Consider the following 19,660-nt stretch of genomic DNA (forward strand, 5'->3'; position numbering starts at 1 on the left):
CCGGTGTGCCGGCGCCGCAAGGCAGGGGATTAGCCTATTGAGCCGCGGCGCCAGCCAAGAGCTCACTTTGTAGCAGGTAAATCTGGAGCCTATGACACGGACCCCCAAACATACACCTTTGTTCCTATACATTTCTATATACTAACTTTTAGAGGATATGCTGCCTGCCTAAACAGGCCATCCCTGCCCTCCGCCTTTTTACATTTATTTTATTTTATTTGAAAAGCAGAGATACAGAGAAGGAAGGAGAAGGAGAGAGGAGGGGGAAGAGAGGAGAAGGGCCAAGGGAGAGAGGAGAAGGAACAGGGGACTGGGGAGAGGGGAATGGGAGAATGGGAGAATAGGAGAAAGAACTGGGCCAGGCTTATGCCAGGAGCCACTTCCAGGTCTCCCACGTGGGTAGAGGGGCCCAAGCATTTAGGCCATCTTCTGCTGCTTTCACAGGCACATTTTCTGGGAACTGGATCAGAAGTGGAGTAGCCAGACCAGAACCAGCATAGGCTTAACCTTCTAAGCCACAGTGCTCACCTGCCCCACCCAAGAGGCCAGTCCTTATCTGGATAATCTGTAACATGGTCAGCAGAAAAATATGATGTAACATAAAAGCTAAATGTTTGAATTACAGATAAATACGTAATATATTTCTTTCTACTTAACTTGGCAAGTAAATTGTTCATCAATCTATCATTTTTACTGAGCACTTCCTATTACATAGTTAGGCTTTCAAAATATTTATGAGGGTGAGATCTCCCATTTACTGGGTTAACTCCCCAAATGCCCTGAAGAGCTGACAGAATCAGGCTCAAAACAGGAACCAGGAACTGCATCCATGTCCCCTATTATGGGTGGCAGGGACCCAATTACTTGGGACATCAGCTACCTGCCAGGCACATTAGCAGGAAGTTGGATCAGAAAAACAGCTGGGACTCGATCTCAGGCTATTTGACATGGGATGCAGGAGTACCAAGTGGCAGATTAACCCAGTATGCCTCAATTCCCACACTATTATTTTTTAATGTTTTAAGTGGATTATGTTATTTAACATCCAGTGAGGTTATCATCATTTTTTGTAATGTTTATATCTTCATAGATATATACTGTTTATATATGAGTAACTATAAATGTGCATATATCAGTTAATCTAAAAATTCAGTTAAAATTATTCAGTAAAATAACTGCATAAGAATGTCACATACTTAAGTAAGCACAAACACCACTGACAATAAGAAAATAAACAGATAGAAACTGAGTATTCATGAATAAGGAATTAGGTTTAATAATCCATGACACAGTCTCTGGATTACTGCAGTTAAATAGAATGAAGACACCAGTGTTTGTGCTAATAGGAAAGTATGTCTAAAGGTGAAAAAAGCTATCTCACAAAACAGTAACATAACTGAACATAATTTATAAGAAACATTCTAAAAAGATATATAACAAACAATTGAATTTAGGATCATAAAGGAAAGCTTTGTTTCTATTTTATAAATTTAGATACTATATTTCAGATACTACTTTTTGGACAGTGAACATATTTTTATAATCAGCCCTATGAAAATACTTTTCTGCTTAGATAAAAATGTTTATTTTACAAATAAACAAAAAAGAAATCTATTCTATATTGTCTAAGTACATTAAAAGATAGCAATATTTTACTTCTTTATAGATATACGTAATGCTTTTATAATAATACAAAATAACTGATTCACCCTCTTTCCATTATGCATGATATAAAGAGTCCTGTATCTTCATAAAACAGCAAATTTCTAATTTTCACTCTGTCTTAGAAATGTACTGAAAATTACTAAATTCTATTAATTAAGAGACATGAAAGACAGTGTTAAGGCCACGGTACATTCTATTTACTGAATAGTCATGCATTTTCATGTTTCATGATAATAATTCATTTTGAAGCACACAATCTGGGAAAAGGAAATTAAGCCTTAGTAACAAAATATCTCTAGAGAATAATCTACTATTAAATCTTCTAAGGAAGTGAGATTATAAGATTTTGTGAAAATCGAGTGAGTTACTTATGTTCAAAAATGAAAGTGAGGTAAATTTTATTACACACCAAGAAAGCAATAAGAAATCCCAGCCAAAGTAATTAGAAAGCACAATGCATAATTCATAATTCTTTTATATTACCTAACAATGCATTTACACCATGAAAATACTAACCAAGAATACTCAACGTGGCTATTGAGTATCAATTTCCAAAAATCCTCTTTTAACAATCTATCTAAGGATATGAAAAAAAAAAAAAAGTCACTTAAACAAAAGAGCTAAATATACTCAAGTCCCTGATGATAAAATAAGAAGTGATCAGCGCCCTTAAGAAAAAAACACAAAGAGAAACATAAATAATAGAAATGCCAGGTTTAATAAGAATTTAAGGTACAAGAGGAGTGAGAGAAGAACAACAACCTCTTCTGGGAAGATAAGATGCCCTCCTTATTCCCATGAAAGGTTTGAGTCAAGTTTAGGCTAACTGGGAGGAAAACTGTAAACAAAACTCTGCAGGGTCGATTTTCAAAGAAATGAAACTTTGGCTGCAGTCATAAATAACCACCCCTGATAATCCATGCAGATTGCACATTTGGGTTTACACCACACTCTTGGCAACCATTCAATGTGTCAGATGCCATTAGAACACCTTCACCAAGGTGCTGTACAAGTAGTCATGCTCACAGTTCACCAGGAGGCAGGAGAAAACAGTTTAACCTCTGATGGGTTAAAGTCAGCTAGGTTCAGTGTACGTGTCTTTTGACACAAGCACTGTAAAAACGGAGGGCTGGTTTCACAAAATCAGCATAAAATTATTAAACAAACTAGAGCACTAAAGGCAGAAGTAAAACTGGAAACTGAAAACCTATTATTTTCATAAAACAGACGAACTCTTACTGATTGTGTGTGTTTTAAGCATTTCTCTAGGATGTCATTTTATGTGTTGTAGCTTAGAAGTGCTGTAGAATAAAATTATTTAATTGGTATAACAAACAGTCTTGTGGAATCCTAAATTGTAGGATCTGCCTTCTGATAAACAGCTGCACTTCTAGTCATGGCAATAAAACAGAAGCAAGAGTTTGTCAACCTCTGTAGAATCCTGTAATGAAAATGTCATTTTCAGTTTCTTGGATGATATTTATGGTAACAATAGGTTTCAGCTCTGATTTTGACCTTTAAATTACTTCCACAAGCTTGCCCAAAATCTTTAAAAAGGGTAAACTATTTGGACACTTACAATGGTCAATCACACAAAATGTTACCAATATTAAATTATGATTAATTTCCTAACTTGAAAATTTCATAGTACATATGACTTTAAACATTCCAGAATAAATTAAATAAATCAATGATGTCATTATAAATATATATATATATATCTCCTTAAACAAGAAAATTCAGAATACTCAGTAGAATTAATTTTAAACAGGCTATATCCAATAGCATTTAATCTAACAATATTTGAATGTTACAATTTCAAGTCAATAACACACTAAATATAAAGAATAATATAGCAAGATATGTATAGTATAAAAGAAAGCATTAAGGATCTATTTAGAATGATCATTTCAATATACTAATGTGTGTGTACATGTTTACTTCAAAGTTTAGCAATGCATTAGTATTAATTTTCTGAAGATCTTACTAATAACTAGTATTTTTTCCAAATTTTCTAATATTTTAAATGTCCAGTTTAATAAAATAATATTCAGATAATCTATTTTATGGAAATGAGTTTGTAGCATTACTTGAGTGTGACATCAGATGAATAAAAGGGCAAATATTGTCATCAAATCTTTAATTTTAAAGACAATCTTAAGTGCTTTGTAACAAAATGTTCTACAGAGGGAGATATAATCAATGTGTTCACATCAGAGTTCTTGATTTTGCAAGACTAACTTGATTTGTTTCCAAGGTAAAATTTAAAAAAATTTCAACAAGAAGACAAAGGAAAACATCAAAATGCATATGGTATATAAGAAAAAGGGAAAATATAATCACCAAAATACACATTTCCATAAAAGCTGATAAATCATCCCATCAATAGCAGGATGAAAGTATGGAAAGCAACTCCTGAAACCTCATCATCCAATTATGGATGAAATTTGATAAAAGATTTATCAACTTCTATTCAACATTCACTTAAAGCTAAGCTTTAACTTTAAAATTTATACAAGAGAAAAAGGGAGAAAATCTCAATGATGATAAATAAGGCAAAATTTCTTAGCTATGACTAAAAACAAAATGATTTTTAAACAAAATTTACTAAATAGAATCCAACAATACACTTTTCTGCTATAAAATATAATTTATGAAATAAAAAGACAAGTCATAAATGGAAGAAATGTGACAAGAATATATCTGAAAACAACTGCACTCAAATTACATAAAGAACAAATCATCCAATTAAAACCTGGACAAAGTATTTAACCAGAAACATTGCCAAAGAAGAATGACAAGTGCATAAAAAGATGTACAACATACAAGTACAAAAAAGAATGAAATCTGTTGAATGAAATCTGTTATTCTAATTTTCCTTAGTGACCTCCAGCACAGTGATTAGGTTTTTAGGATTCATCTATTTTTAAATTATTTAAAACAATTTTTTCTGGAAAGAATAAAGGACATTTTAAAGATTTTAAACAAAAGATATTTAAAACATGTATTAAATTAGAAGGGAGAAGTAAGGTCTCTATAAGAAAAATACTTTGCTTGGACTTCTTCTACAATATGTAAAGATTTGAAGAAAAAACCAAGCCACTGAAGGGAGAAATCATGAAAGTTATGTAATAACAACATGACGTTGTGCTGAATGCTTAAGAATGTATTAAGATTTCTTAACATACTGATTCTCTTGATACCTTTAAAATGATCCAAAATTAAATAATTACATTCAGACAACTACAAAATTTATCAAAAATGAAAGACCTTGCTGAGAATGTTAAAACAAATGAAATTGTGTTTATTTAGTCCCTCTTTGATATCTGCACCACTGGAATAAATTTAAACTTAGCTAGAACTCCTCGCTCAGGGTTTATGTGAGATAAAATAAAATAATATAAAATAAGATATCCAATGAATTTCACAGTATTTACTACAGAAGCACAAGTTCCTTTGCTTTATTTGTACTAATTTAAGGCTATCTTCTAACTACACTATTCATCTTTGAGGAATTTAAAAGTTATGTATAAAGGCTGGTGCTGTGGCGTAAAAGGTGAAGCTTCTGCCCACAGTGTCAGCATCCCATATGGGCGCTGGTTCGAGAACTAATTGCTCCATTTCTGATCAAGCTCCTTGCTAATGCACTTTGGAAAGCAGCAGAAGATGGCCCAGTGCTTGGGATCCTGCATCCATGTGGGAGACCTAGAAGCAGCTCTGGGCTACTGGCTTTGGTTTGGCACAGCCCTGGCTGTTGCAGCCATTTGAGAAGTGAACCAGTGGATGGAAGATTCTTTATCACTCTCTCCCCACTCCCTTCTCTCTCTGTATCTCTGCCTTTCAAATAAATAAATAAATAAATCTTTAAAAAATTTACCAAAATAATTCCACATATCAATAATTTCTTCAAGAAAGATTCAAAGTATACCCAGATACAACAACAAAACTCAGCTATCAATGTGAGAAATGAAACAAAGTTACAATTCATATAAGCACTGCTCAGGCTGGAAATTTATTGATCACTTAAAACATATCAGAAACTGCTATACATTTTTTGTATGTTAATTTATTTAACTGTCAAAATAAATAGCCTGAAGAGGAAACCAAAACTCAGAGGTGTTATGTAACTAGATTCATATTACAAAATGTATAAATGGTGAAGCCAGGGATTTCAAATCAGTTATATCTGCCTAAGTGGATAGGTAGTTCCTTAAAGGCAGTATCACAGCTCTAAATCTCCATGTACCCACCATAGCTCTTAGCTCATTGCCTTGTTTCAATCCTGAGCTCAAGAAATGATTACTGCAGACTGATAATCAATTCATACATATTTCAAATCAAATAACAAGAAGGCAAACTCTAAACAGCAACTCAGTCATAGCGACAACTTCTGTTCATTGCAATTGACTTGTGTAACCACAACACATAGATATCTTGTAAGACATGGCTCAAATTCATTTCTAAAAGCAATTTAAAATTCTCACATTACAAGTTAAATTAATCTACTTTTCAGACTTCTGAATGCACTCAAGTTCTAAAATTACCATTATAGGACAGCTCAATCTGTCTTTAAGCTTTTAATCTTTCCTATTCAAATTTCCTGCTATAAAATCAATAAAGTGTGAGTTGTAAAGAAAGTTATTTTGTTTGATGACTTTACTCCTAGCTAGAGGCAGATGTTAGTTATAACTCTCTATAGTTTAGCAGGTACTTTTGAAGCAGCTGGTGCCCTTTCCTAGTTAGCTATTTGCAAGTGTTCCCTGGAGACTTCATGGTACTGCAATCCTGAGAAGGTTTAGGGCAGGCTCACAGATGAAATTCTTATTTAGAAGAGAAAAATACACAAACGAGACCTAGGCATTTCATATTTTTGAATGACAGTGCACTTTCCTAAGACGCAAACATGATATTTTTTTAACTTTTATTTAATAAATATAAATTTCCAAAGTACAGCTTTTGGATTATAGTGGCTTTCCCCTGCCAATAACCTCCCTCCCACCCGCAACCCTCCCATCCCGCTCCCTCTCCCATTCCATTCACATCAAGATTCATTTTCAATTATCTTTAAATACAGAAGATCAATTTAGTATACACTATGCAAAGATTTCAACAGTTTGCACCCACACAGAAACACAAAGTGTAAAGTATTGTTTGAGTACTAGTTATACCGTTCATTCGCATAGTACAACACATTAAGGACAGAGATCCTACATGGGGAGTAAGTGCACAGTGACTCCTGTTGTTGATTTAACAATTGACACTCTTGTTTATGGCATCAGTAATCACCCTAGGCTCTTGTCATGAGTTGCCAAGGCTATGGAAGCCTTTTGAGTTCGCCAACTCTAATCTTATTTAGACAAGGTCACAGTCAAAGCGGAAGTTCTCTCCTCCCTTCAGAGAAAGGTATCTCCTTCTTTGATGGTCTGTTCTTTCTGCTGGGATCTCACTCACAGAGAACTTTCATTTATTTATTTATTTATTTTTTTGGCCACAGTGTCTTGGCTTTCCATGCCTGAAATACTCTCATGGTACAGTTAGAAATGTGCCAGGGGATTCCAATTCAATCCCATCAAGGTGGCATGTACCAATGCCATCTCACTAGTCAAAGTGATCAGTTTCAGCTCATAATTGATCATACTGATAGGATTAAGAGTCAAAGAGAGCACATAAACAAGACTAGTGTCTGCTAATACTCACTGATAGAATTAAAAAGGAGAGAATGGTCCAACATGGGAAGCAGGATACACAGCACTCATAGAATAGCAGATATCCTAAACGGCATTCTGGCAAACATTATATTTTAATTATATAATTTAAATTATTGGTGAGAATCAGAAACAAATAAAAAAATTTTATAACTTCCTAAAAAATTCATCTAATTAATCAAATTTTTACATATTACCCACTTACTAAACCCAAAACAAATGCTAATACATTATTAAAAGCCTACTTCTCATATATTGATTCCTAGGGCTTGCCTTATGGCAGTGTGGGTAAAGCTACCACCTTCAACAACAGCATCACATAAGGGCAGGGGTTCATGTCCAACCTGTTCTACTTTAGATCCAGCTCCCTGCTAATGGCCTGGGAAAAGAGGCAGAGACTGATCCAAGTGCTTGGGCCCTCTGCCACCCATGTGGGAGACCTGGAAGAAGCTCCTGGTTTTAGCCTAGTCCAAAGGCCACTGGGGTTATTGGGAGAGTGTACCAGCAGAGGTGAGATTTCTCTCTCTGCTTCTTTATATGTAACTCTACCTTTCAAATAATTAAATAAAGCTTAAAAAAAAAAATTGGAGTCCTTTTGAAAGTAAGCTTATAATTTTTAATGCTCTTCTTCAGTGTTTCCATAATACTTTATAAACATCCTAATATATAAAATAGTGGACTTCCTGACAGTTTATACAACTTTGTATAATAAAAATTCATTCTCAAGATTCTATATAAAAGTGACACAGACAAAGCACAATTTCCAGTATTTTAAGACAAGCCTGCATAGAATTTTCAGCATGAAATCAGGAATGGTTCAACCCTTTGTATACCTAACAGTAGCTCTACTAAAAAAAATAAAAAAAAGACCAATTGTTAAATTCATTATCAATGTTTCATATGAAGACCAGATCAAACAGTCAAGAAAGAACTCAATTCTTCAGATCTCCAAGAAGTCTCCAAGAATAGCTATAGTCAGCACAGATCCCCTTGCCTTCTATATAAGATTATATGGCATGCAATTTTGTACTTAATTTGAATTTGTTCTTAATGCATTTGATGTTGTACTAAATGCATTCCAAAGTATATCACTGATAAATACTCAACACAGATGCCTTCCTATGTCTTCAATGATGTGGCAAGCTCATGAAAGGCAGGAAAGCACCTTGTATTTCCTTCTGATTTTTTTTTTTTTACATCTTCTAAAAATACTTGCCAATTATAGGTGTGTGAAAAATGTAAAAGCCTCATTTTTCCCTTTCTTCCTTACTTCTTTAACTGCTGATGTTAGGCATACAATTAAATGAGAAAATGAACAAGACATTTAAAAGAAAGTTGTATCTACAATCACAATTCTGCAATGAAACTGAAAAATTCCAAGGACATTAAAAGCAAGCAGAAAGAAAAGTTTACTTTAAAGATAAATCATAATTATTAACTAGACTTCTCAAAGTAAAAAATTAAAAGCAGAACACAATATATTTTAGGATGTTACAGAGTAATCTTTAATATGCAAAGAGAAAATAACTGTGAACTCAGAATTCCATTACCAGCAGAAATATCTTTCAAAAATAATGGCAATTTAGATCAATAAAAATCAAAAAATATTTGCTAACACCAATTTTCACTAAAAAAACTCAAGAAAATAAAAAATGACAGAATATGGAAGCACTGAATAGAATTTTAAACAACAAGAAAAATATAAAGGCAAATCCAAATAATTACAGATTATAAATTAACAACAATAATGATATTTGGCCATGGAAAATGGAATGAAAAGATAACTTATTTTTATGGGGAAAAAACCTCCAAATCCATGCATAGTTTTTTCTGTAACAGAAATTTTCCATGAATTTTTTGAAGACCCCTTTCTATAAGTTAAACGCATCTTGTACAGGACATGCGTTTCACATTCATAGTGCATTAATTCATAAAAGAATATCTATGGATACTAGAAAAAAATGAAAGTTTTATAGAAAAAAAGAATTATTCATACTCAATATTTCTAACAATTCAAATCTATTCTTAAAAAAATAATCTTCCCAGAAATGTAACCAATGAATTCTTAGAGGGGGTTACATCTACCAACTACTAATTTTCATTGCTTTTGAAAAAATATCCTATGCATTTAGCTATTCCTGCAGTGGTTAACTCAAACTGCCAAGAAAACAACTTTTTGCCATGACTCCAGTCAATCAATGATTTCTATAGGTCCTGAAACTAAGAATATATTGTTCCGATTTTGATGTAACTACTCAAAAAACCTTGTAAATAATGAAGCAGCATTACCCTGGTTACAATCATCAATTGTTGTGCAAATAAACCCTGAGTAAATTTCCTAATGCAACATATTTAAAATGAAAGCAGTGATGCAGAAGAATGCACACACTAGGCAAAAAACGACTGTATAATATAAACTAAAGATATGAGACTAACAGTTTAAGTCCAACAATTCAAAATCCCTAGCTCAGGTTCAGAATTGAATTCATTTTTCCAGGAAAAAAAGATTAGAGTCTGAAAAGAAACCTAAAATTCTTATAACCTCTAAAACAAGTTATATGCTCAGAGTTACATGGATTGATCTAAAGGAATTTCCCAAGACATATGAATAGAAACACAAATCTTACATGTTTTGATTTGATTGTACGAGAGGAAAACACACTCATGTTGAGCATATACATTATCAAAAGGTATTGGATTGCTTGCTCAGAACTATCATTCAGGGATTCTGAAGCACATTATAGTTCATGCTGGAATTATCAAAAATTATATTATACAAGAAAGAAGAATGATCAGTACCAGAGGTAGAAAATCTTTGGGCAATTGTCAAAGAAAACCTAAATACAAAGGAAGTATACTATTAGTTATCTTCAGGAACAGAAAGTTAAGCTGCTAATAAATTACCATTCAATCACTAGATGTGAAATGGAAAAATAGAGATGATAGGAAGAATAAATACAAATTATGCCAAAACATGAAAACATACAAAGGAATTCAAACAGCTATATTCTTTTTTTTTTTTTTTGTACAATAACAATATCTCCCTAAGTGGAGAAATTCATGTATACCAGTTCTAATGGAATGAAGTAGGACATAAAGCTAATGGAGTTGGGAATAATTACTCCATCAAAAGTTCACAAATTCCCTAAATTTAACAGAATCTTCATTATCAGATTTTATTTTTCAATATAAAATAGCTCATAACTCTGGAAATCAAGTTATAGCAAGTTAAAAGGTGTGTTGGTCCATCTCTGAAGGAGCCTAATAGCTAACTACATTTGTATATGAGTAATTATCAGAGGAAACAAAAAAGTCCTATTTTCACAGCTTAAAATTAGCATTGGAAAAGACAAGTAAAGTCTTAGGAAAACTGAAAAAAGAAAGAAAAGTTGACTCCACTCTACATTTTCCTACTATTTATCTACAAAGGTGGTTCTTACTGGTCAATTTTGTTCCCATTGTCTACCATCAACTCCCTACCCCCAGGGAAACATTTTAAAATGTCTGGAGACAGCTCTGGATATCACAACTAGGGGAGTGGTGCTGGCATCTAGTGGGTACATAAACATTCTATAGTGCATGGCCCCTCGCAACAGAGTTAAAAACCTCAATAATGCTGAGGTTGCAAAACCCCCAAAGAACAGAGCTGTCCAATGGGAATTCCTGTGATGCTGGAAATAGTCTTAATATATATGGTCAAGGAACATTTGAAATGTGGTAAGTGTGACTATGAAACAGAACTTTTTTTTTTAAGATTTATTTATTTATTTGAAAGTCAGAGTTACAGAGAGAAAAGGAGAGAGTAACTTGACTAACTTACAAGAATTCTTTAAAATTGAGTTTTCTCAGCTGCCAGCAGAAGAAATCAGAGATCTGGAGCATACATGTGCCTTGACATTCCACTGCTATCTTTGAAAGTGTAGGCGACCATGTGGCAAAGAACGTGGGTGGCCTTTAGGCGTTGAGAACCACCCCCACCCCCGCAACTGACAGACAGCAAGAATGAACTTGGAGGAGAACCCTTCCCCAGAGCTTACAGATGAAAGATTGACTTTGATCAACATCATGCCCCTAGGAAATCCTGAACAGATAAACCTGTCAATATCACCCACATCTGACCTCCAGAACTATAATAAAAAAGATGAACTCAAATTATTGTAATTTCTTAAAGAGCAATCTCTTTCACATCTTAACCAGTGATAAAGGAAAAATCCTTTGTAAAAATCAACTGAAAGAAAAAAATTTATTACAAAGGATGATTGAGAGCATACTTCCTATTTGATACAATGCAAGCAAGAAGACAATGCAGCAACACCAGTAAGTATTGAGAGAAGAAATTGTTGGTCTAGAATTTTGTATTAAATAAAAAGTATCATTCAGAATCCAAGAGAAAAAGGAAGACTTATTCAGACATAAAAGCTGAAAGAATTCATCAGCAGCACAGCTGCACTATAGGAAATGAACACCAGATGGAAATCTTGATCCACACAAACAAATCCAGGGTCCTACTGGGTGCACAAGTATAAAAACTTTGTTACTGCTGAGACATCTTAAGATGTATCTTCAAAAAGACTACTTCAAGCAAAAAGACTACTTCAAGCAAAAAGACTATCAGTATACTGTGAAGCTAAAATAGATGTAAATGCAAAATGTATGACAACAATTATATAAAGGTCAAGAGATGATGAGTACAAGAGTGTTGTAAGACTCTGATACTACACTTCAAATGGTAAGGCAGGTATCTGTGATAAATCACAGATACACATTATAAACTCTATTTTATTATTATTCATTTGAGAGGCAGGGACAGAGTGAGAGAACTACCATTTGTTGGTTTACTCCTCAAATACCTACAACAGCAGAACTGAAAGGCTAAAGCCTGAAACCAGGAATTCAACCTAGATCTGATGTGGGTGGCAGGAATCCAAATATATGCGTCATCACTACTACATTCTAGGTTCCGCTTTGGCAAGAAGCTGGAGTGAGGAGCAACAGTCGGGTGTTGGAGCTAGTAGCTGGGGTTGTGAAGCAGGTAAAGCTGCTGCCTGAGATGCAGGCATCCAGTGCCGGTTCATGTCCTGGATGCTCCACTTCCAATTCAGCTCCCTGCTAACGGCCTGGATAAAGCAACAAAAGATGGCTCAAGTGTTTGGGCCCCTGCCACCCATGTGACAGACCCAGATGAAGCTCCTGGTTCTGATCTAACCCAGTCCTGGCCATTGCTGCCATCTAAGGGGTGAACCAGTGGATGGAAGATCTCTCTCTGTGTCTCTCTCTCTCTGTAACTCTTTCAAATCAATTAATAAATCTTAAAAAAAAAAAAAAACAATTAAACCAATGCACTCCAATGTGGGATGTGGGTATATTAACTGCTAGGCTAACTCTAAAATAACCACTGGAAAATATTACAATAAATTCTCAGTAGTAGATAAAAGGTTAAAAAAAAATCATATATTGACTGGCTCTGTATAATAAACTCTTTGATTTAGAAAATAGGTTGATGACTACCAACTCTAGCAGACTTAGCTAACAAACATTCTAACTATGCTTATCAATGATACACACTGCTATAGTATAGTAGACAATGCTGGTTTTCTCCACACAGCCACTCTTCCATATTGTTTTTTCTAATAAACTTTTTTTCCAGAAAACTTTCCCCCTTCCATAAAATCATGTGTTTTACTAATCTAGTCATTATTATTTTATTTCCCTCAGATTTTGGAGGCTAATATCTCACAGACACAAGAAAAACATTGAACCTTCTTTTCACAGTAACCCTGGAACAAGTGAAGAAAAGATTAAAAATAAAGAAGGTATGAGAGTGCAAAGATGACCTAGGTTCTGAAAGCAAATGAATGAACTGACCTGGACTACTTGCCTTCACTACACCTTGGTGTTATCTGAAGTAATATATTTTCTTTACTTTTTCATTAGTTTTTTGTTACTTGCAGTCAAAAGAAGTCAACGTGATATGAAAATTAAATCTCAACAAGTATTCATCACAATATAGTACTTGTTGGTCTTCAATATAATTTGTGCTTGTGGCTTCTTAAGTTTAACATATCTAGAAATGATACCTGCTGTGGAAGTCTCTTAGTCTTCTTATAAAAGTACCAACATTTGGGCACAGTTCATAAAATAAAACTTTGCTACACAATGAATAGTAATTTTTTGAAAAGGGGTGTTTAAATTATGATTGTCTTTAAATGCATAAGTTTTTTGTCACAACATCTACTTCTTATTTTCTCCCAACATTTTTTAATTACCAAACTCCAAAATTCATTCCCTTAGAATTATTCAAAGAATCATGGCCAATGAATTATTATTAGTGCTGTAAGTTAATTATGTTTGAAAAACTGCTTATATAGTTCAATTACCTATTCATCTGGAAAGATGAAAAATTCACATTCCTATTAAATATAAAGCACTCTATTATATCTTAATCAAGCAGAGTATTTCCCTCTAAGAATTAAAAACCATTTCCTCCAATGTTATTTCCTTCAGTATAACCTAAACAAGTTCATCCAACTTAGCTTTAAAAATGAGGCAAAAAATGGCTTGGTGCAGGGTGGCAGTTCATAATTCAGGTGAGAAGATAAAATACAAACTTTTATTTTCTTAGAAATTATCAAATAAATCATTTCTATGTTAGTTTTTGTTATTCAGATATATATTATACTTCATATATACTTTACATGTATAAAAATATACTTTATATTCCAAACATGTGGAGTAATACTGAGTGCTACCTACAAGATCAGAAAGATAAAAAATATCAGTCACCATAGTAATCTAGAATAGTTTCTGGTTAATTGATGGAAACAAACAAACAAAAAAATCTGTCATTATTGACCTCATTGCTTAAGACTGACAATTTGGAAAAGCCCAATAGAGTAAGAATAAAAACATTACTTTTCCTTTGGCTTCACTTTGTTCTCTGATCCTAAGAGGCTCCTAAAGTTACAGTGTTTATTGATATGGTTTGATCCCATCAAGTCATGAAAGCAAGAAAGTTAAAAGAAGCATCTAGGAAAATACTTCAGAGTATAGATTTTTTTCAGGTGATCATTTTGAAAAAAGACTGAATGCGCCCAAATAAAAAGTCTTTTTCTAAAGCATCCCACAAGAATGCTTATTATACTGTCAGGAGTGTCATTGATTTTATCAGAACCATGGCCTTTAATCAATGTGGTATTAGGAAGTGGTATTAAGAAATAGAAACTGAGGCCAGTGCTGTGGCATGGCAGGTAAAGCCACTGCCTGCAGTGCCAGCATCCCATATGAGCACCGGTTCGAGTCCCAGCTGTTCCTTTTCCAATCCAGCTCCCTGCTAATGCACCTGGGAAAGCAGAGGAGGATGGCCCAAGTGCTTAGACCCTTGTACCCATGTGGAGACCAAGAAGAAGCTCCTGGCTCCTGCCTTCAACCTGGTCAAGTCCTGGCCATTGTGGCCATCTGGGGAGTGAACCAGTAGATGGATGATCTCTCTCTGTCTCTCCCTCTCCCTCACCCTCCTTCTCTCTCTCTCTCTCTAACTCTGCCTTTCAAATAAATAAATCCTTTTTAAAAAAAGAAATAGTAACTAAATACAAAGTTTAAAACTAAAAATGATTTTACCATTTTTTGACATTGGTAGAAACCTTACAAAAATGATTTTCTAAATTTCAAGAGGAAGGAATAAATGCAGCATAAATTAAATTTCTAGTGTTCTGATTACTCTAATTTTCCTTGATACATGCTTAGTCTGTACTGGCAACTTGAACATATCCTACATAGTATAAAAAAGGCCCACATCAACAGAAGTATTGCTAAACTATCTGGAACTCTGTATCTGTATTTTATTTTGAGATCAATATTCCTACCTAAGCTTATGACATCTGGTGGAGTCATCTTAAGTGTTACAACATCAAACAGTCCATGACACATTGTATTAATGTATTATTCTTCCATTAGTATTAGCCATTATGAAAGTGAAGATTAAAACTACAATGAGTAATCACTGTATAAATCACCATCACTTAAATAAAAAAATAAATAATATATAAAAATATAAATTCAATGGCTGAAATTTTTTTTAAAAAATAGTGAGAACATCAAATGCCAGTATGTGGAAAAAACAGATTACACTGGGGTTTCTTGTTGGAATGTACAATGGTATAGTCACTCTACAAAACACCTCGGTAGTTTCTTTAAAAACAAAAACAAAACAAAACTAAGCACGCAACTAGAAAATCTAAATATTGACAGTTCTAACCTCCAGTATTGGAGACAGGACCTTAAATGAGGTTAAGTAAGGTCATAAGATTGGGGTCCTACCCTGCTAGGCCTGGTGACCTTACAAGAAGTTGGAAGAGACACTGGAGATCTCTTCTCCATGCAAATAAAGAGAAGAAGCCCTGTCGAGACATAGCGAGAAGGCAGAAGGAGACTGCAAGCCAGGAAGACAGACTGCACCTAAACTGAAACAGCTGGTACTACTGTGATCTGGGACTTCCTCCAGAACTGAGAGAAAATAAGTTCTTGTTGTTTAAGGTACCACTCTGTGGTATTTTGGTATGGCAGCCCTAGCCCAAAATTATCCACAAAGCAGATGCCCCCAACAGGTGAATAACCAAACTGTAGTTATCTGCAGCATGTGTGGTAGGCAAGATACTGCTCCCCAAAGATGACCATGTCTTAACCCACAGAATCTGTGAATATATTAATTTCCATGAGAAAAAGACATTAAGTGAATGTGAATGTGTGTGGAATAGAATGAACTCTGTACAAAAAAACTCTCTTAAGTATATAATCCAAATAAAAATGAACACAATACTTGTTTAGAAATAAGCATGGGTGCTGGTGCTGTGGCATGGCAGATTAAACCATCACCTGATATGATAAGGGTGCTGGTTCATGCCCCCACTGCTCCACTTCTGAGCCAGCTCCCTACTAATGGCCTGGGAAAGACAGTGGAAAATGGCCCAAGTGTTTGGGCTCCTTCCACCCACATGGGAGAACTGGAGAAAGCTCCTGGTGCTTAGCTAAATGTAAGTGATGGGCAATTGGATAGTACTATTCATTCTACATTTCCACAGGTTTGAAATTATTCAGAAATATAATGTTGAGGAAAAATAAATTAAAATACTTTACACCACCCCGAAAGTATTTGTTTTTATTATAGATTACCCGTTTGATATATAAATACAAGACATGAGATGAGTACTTTAAAATATTTTACTTAAGTCAGTCTATGTATCTACAAAATTAGCTGAAACAACCAAACATGAAAATACAGACATGCACAAAATAAAAAATAAAATGATTAATGTATGAAGTAATGTATGTATTTTTTTAAAATTTAAACTTCTTTACTATACCTCTTTAATGACCAATTATATATGTCTTTGTACCATGTTAACCAACTGTTGACTTTTAAAAATAACTTTGCAATATAAATCCATTCATAATATGCATCAAGTCTCAAAACCATCAGTACTATAAAAGAGATATCTCACCTCATCTAAGTCTTGGATATAAACTGGTTTTTCCTCGAGGCCCACTGGCATTGGTTCACTGTAGGGAATCTTAACTTCTTCACAAAGCTTGTTGTTCTCCCTTTGGATTCCTTCTGGTAAAATCATCTGTAAACACCAAAAGTAAAAGTTAAATAATAATGAAAAGTAGAACAATTGCTTTGGTGAAGATTATTTAATGGACACACAGAGAGAATATACTACTGGTTTTACGACACAATACTGGTAAATAAATTTAACTAATTTACAGAAAAACAAACAAATATGAAAAACCACACACTCAAAAAATATTCATTTATGATATATAACACACAGTTCATGGTATTTTGATAAGCCTTAATGTATAAGTTAATTAAATAGAATTCTTGAAAACAAAACTGTTCATGTAACTAGGAGAATGTACCATAAACAGTATAAAATTTAACAGTGATGTAAATGACAAAACTTAAAAATACAAACTGAAAAGCTAATGGAAAAGAGGAAAACGAGTATGTTTCCATTATCTGCTGTGTAACAGCAACTTTATGCTGTGTTATCCTACTTTCTCTAATATTTCTAAATACAATTTAGTACAGTCTAATCAACTAGGCCTAGACGCACAAAGAAAATAGGGAAAAACCTGTGTCATTTGCTCAGAACAGATTTATCACCCAAAGAAGGTTCTATCCCAGTGACATACCTTTGCACCAGCAATGAACGCTGATGTTTTCCTGGCTTCAGCCTGGGAATCATAAACATGGGGATAATGTATTTTTTCTGTGTCCGTGTCTCTCTGCCTGCTCAGCAGTGGGGCACTTTTAGCATTCAGAAGTGCCTGCTCTCTACAAACAGAAAAATAGTAGGCTGAATATGAAGTTTTTACCTTGAAAGGAAAGCACACACTAAAACAAGGTTATTAAAATACTTGCTTCAAGTAGTCTTCCGTTATAGAAGAAAAGAAGTGAAACTACACAAAGAAAGATATCAGCTATCCTGAAATTCTTTGGGTAACCAAATATGCTATAGAACATTTTAATATTATTTTTAGACACCATCCAATAAGCTTGATTTAAGGTTCTTTACAATTTTTTTTCACAATCCAAAGATGGTTAATAAGGTATAAAACCTGTTTTTAAAGTGGGTTTCGGTATTTAAAGAAGCAATATGCTTAAAGTGCAATATGCTTTTATTTCATTTTCTTCCTCTATACTTCTAAATAAAAAATGGAAGAAAGTACCATTAAACTGGAAAAAAAAAACAGCAGCACAAATATCTCAAAGCACATTTATGTAGGTTTTATAAATCTTAATCTAGTGGCATGTGCACAGTATCTAAAAACAGCTTACATCTATAATCTAAACTTGTCACCTTCATGGATATAACCAAGATTATTCTAATTAGGTAGATCATTGCTTTCTTATCCCAGGAAACTAGGTTTTCATAAAACAAAATTCTATTCTTATAAGAAAACGTGCCTAGAAGTAAGAATCATCTAAATTGCTAAAACTAAACAAAAAAATGATGGCAAGTAAAAGTAGCAATTACCCCACAAGCATTTCTCAGCTTCTGGCTTTTATTACCTATGTATTCGTAATTCTTTAGGATCGAAGCATGTGAGTCCTTCTCCTGAACCTTCTCCATCTTCTCCAGCCCTTTTTTCTCGTCTGGCAATTCTCTTTTCTTCACGACGATATTGTTTCATTAACTGTTTTTCTTGTTCAGACTGAATAGTGACTTGGCAACCATAATTTGGTTTAGTATTTTCCCCTAAAATTTTTTTGCAACTGTCTAGGAAGCAAGTTTAAGAAACATAATGTTCATAAGCCTCAGACATGATTTAACTTTTACAAAAACTATCCCCCATGAAAATATAATATAGCACAGTGTCCTTAAAGCTAATAACTACTACTTTTTATCTTAAAGGAGTTTTTAATCACAGTATATAAATAACACTGCACAGCAGAAGTCACCAATACCTTACTTCTACCTACTAAAGCTTAATGTTAACATTACAAATTTTCCATATACCATGAATAAAATTTTGAAATTTGTTTACATAATCAGATATAATAATCAGCAATACTGATGAGCATTTACTGTTAATAAAATAACAATAAATATGAATAAAATGAAAATTCTTTCCATATTAGGTATATTCTCATGTAATAGGTAACATTATACTCTGAAATATACACGGCATAGAGGATGAAATTAAAAGAGAAATCTATCTTGGTGCAAAATATTTGAAATCCAAACATAGTTTTTTTATAATATGCATTTTCCATGAATTTATGTTACTACCTATTTATACATGAGATAAAATTTGGTAATATTAACTCAAGATATATTTAGATAGTGACCAAGGCAAATAAAGCACAATTATGATCCACCTTCATGGAACTATGAGGACATGTCAAAAATTTATGGGAAATGGAATGAAGACACAAGTTTATTCTGGTACAAAAAAAAATTTGAAACAAACACATATGAAGGGTTTTCAAAAAGTTCACAGAAAATGAGTATTTTTAAAAAACTTTGCAGGGATTTCAACTGTTCTTATCAAAATAAACTTGTCTTTTAATTCTGTTTTATCATGGCTATTTAAAGTATCCTCACATACTTTTTTTTTTTTAATTTATTATTTTTCACTGAGAAGCAGAGAGACAGACAGATAGGCAGACAAGGATTTTCCAACTGCTGGTTCATTCCTCAAATGCCCACAACAGCCAGGGCTAGCTCAGACTGAATCAGCTCTCTCACGTGTGCAGCAGGGACCCTAGTGTTTGAGCTATCACT

The 19,660-nt window shown here is 33.7% G+C and overlaps 1 protein-coding gene across 5 annotated transcripts in view; it reads right to left on the reverse strand.

Moving 5' to 3' along the window:
• The window catches only part of ASCC3 (activating signal cointegrator 1 complex subunit 3), a 382,634-nt gene that overhangs the window by 278,493 nt on the left and 84,481 nt on the right, over window positions 1-19,660 (reverse strand). For all 5 annotated transcript variants that reach the window (XM_062186549.1, XM_062186553.1, XM_062186551.1 and 2 more), the window contains 3 exons: window positions 18,445-18,652; window positions 17,565-17,706; window positions 16,868-16,993 (listed from right to left, as the gene is read on the reverse strand). In XM_062186549.1, coding sequence (XP_062042533.1) covers window positions 16,868-16,993; window positions 17,565-17,706; window positions 18,445-18,652 — 476 coding nt within the window. The remainder of the gene's footprint in view (window positions 1-16,867; window positions 16,994-17,564; window positions 17,707-18,444; window positions 18,653-19,660) is intronic.

This window comes from Lepus europaeus, chromosome 3 (assembly GCF_033115175.1).
Source record: "Lepus europaeus isolate LE1 chromosome 3, mLepTim1.pri, whole genome shotgun sequence".
Classification (NCBI taxonomy): domain Eukaryota; kingdom Metazoa; phylum Chordata; class Mammalia; order Lagomorpha; family Leporidae; genus Lepus; species Lepus europaeus.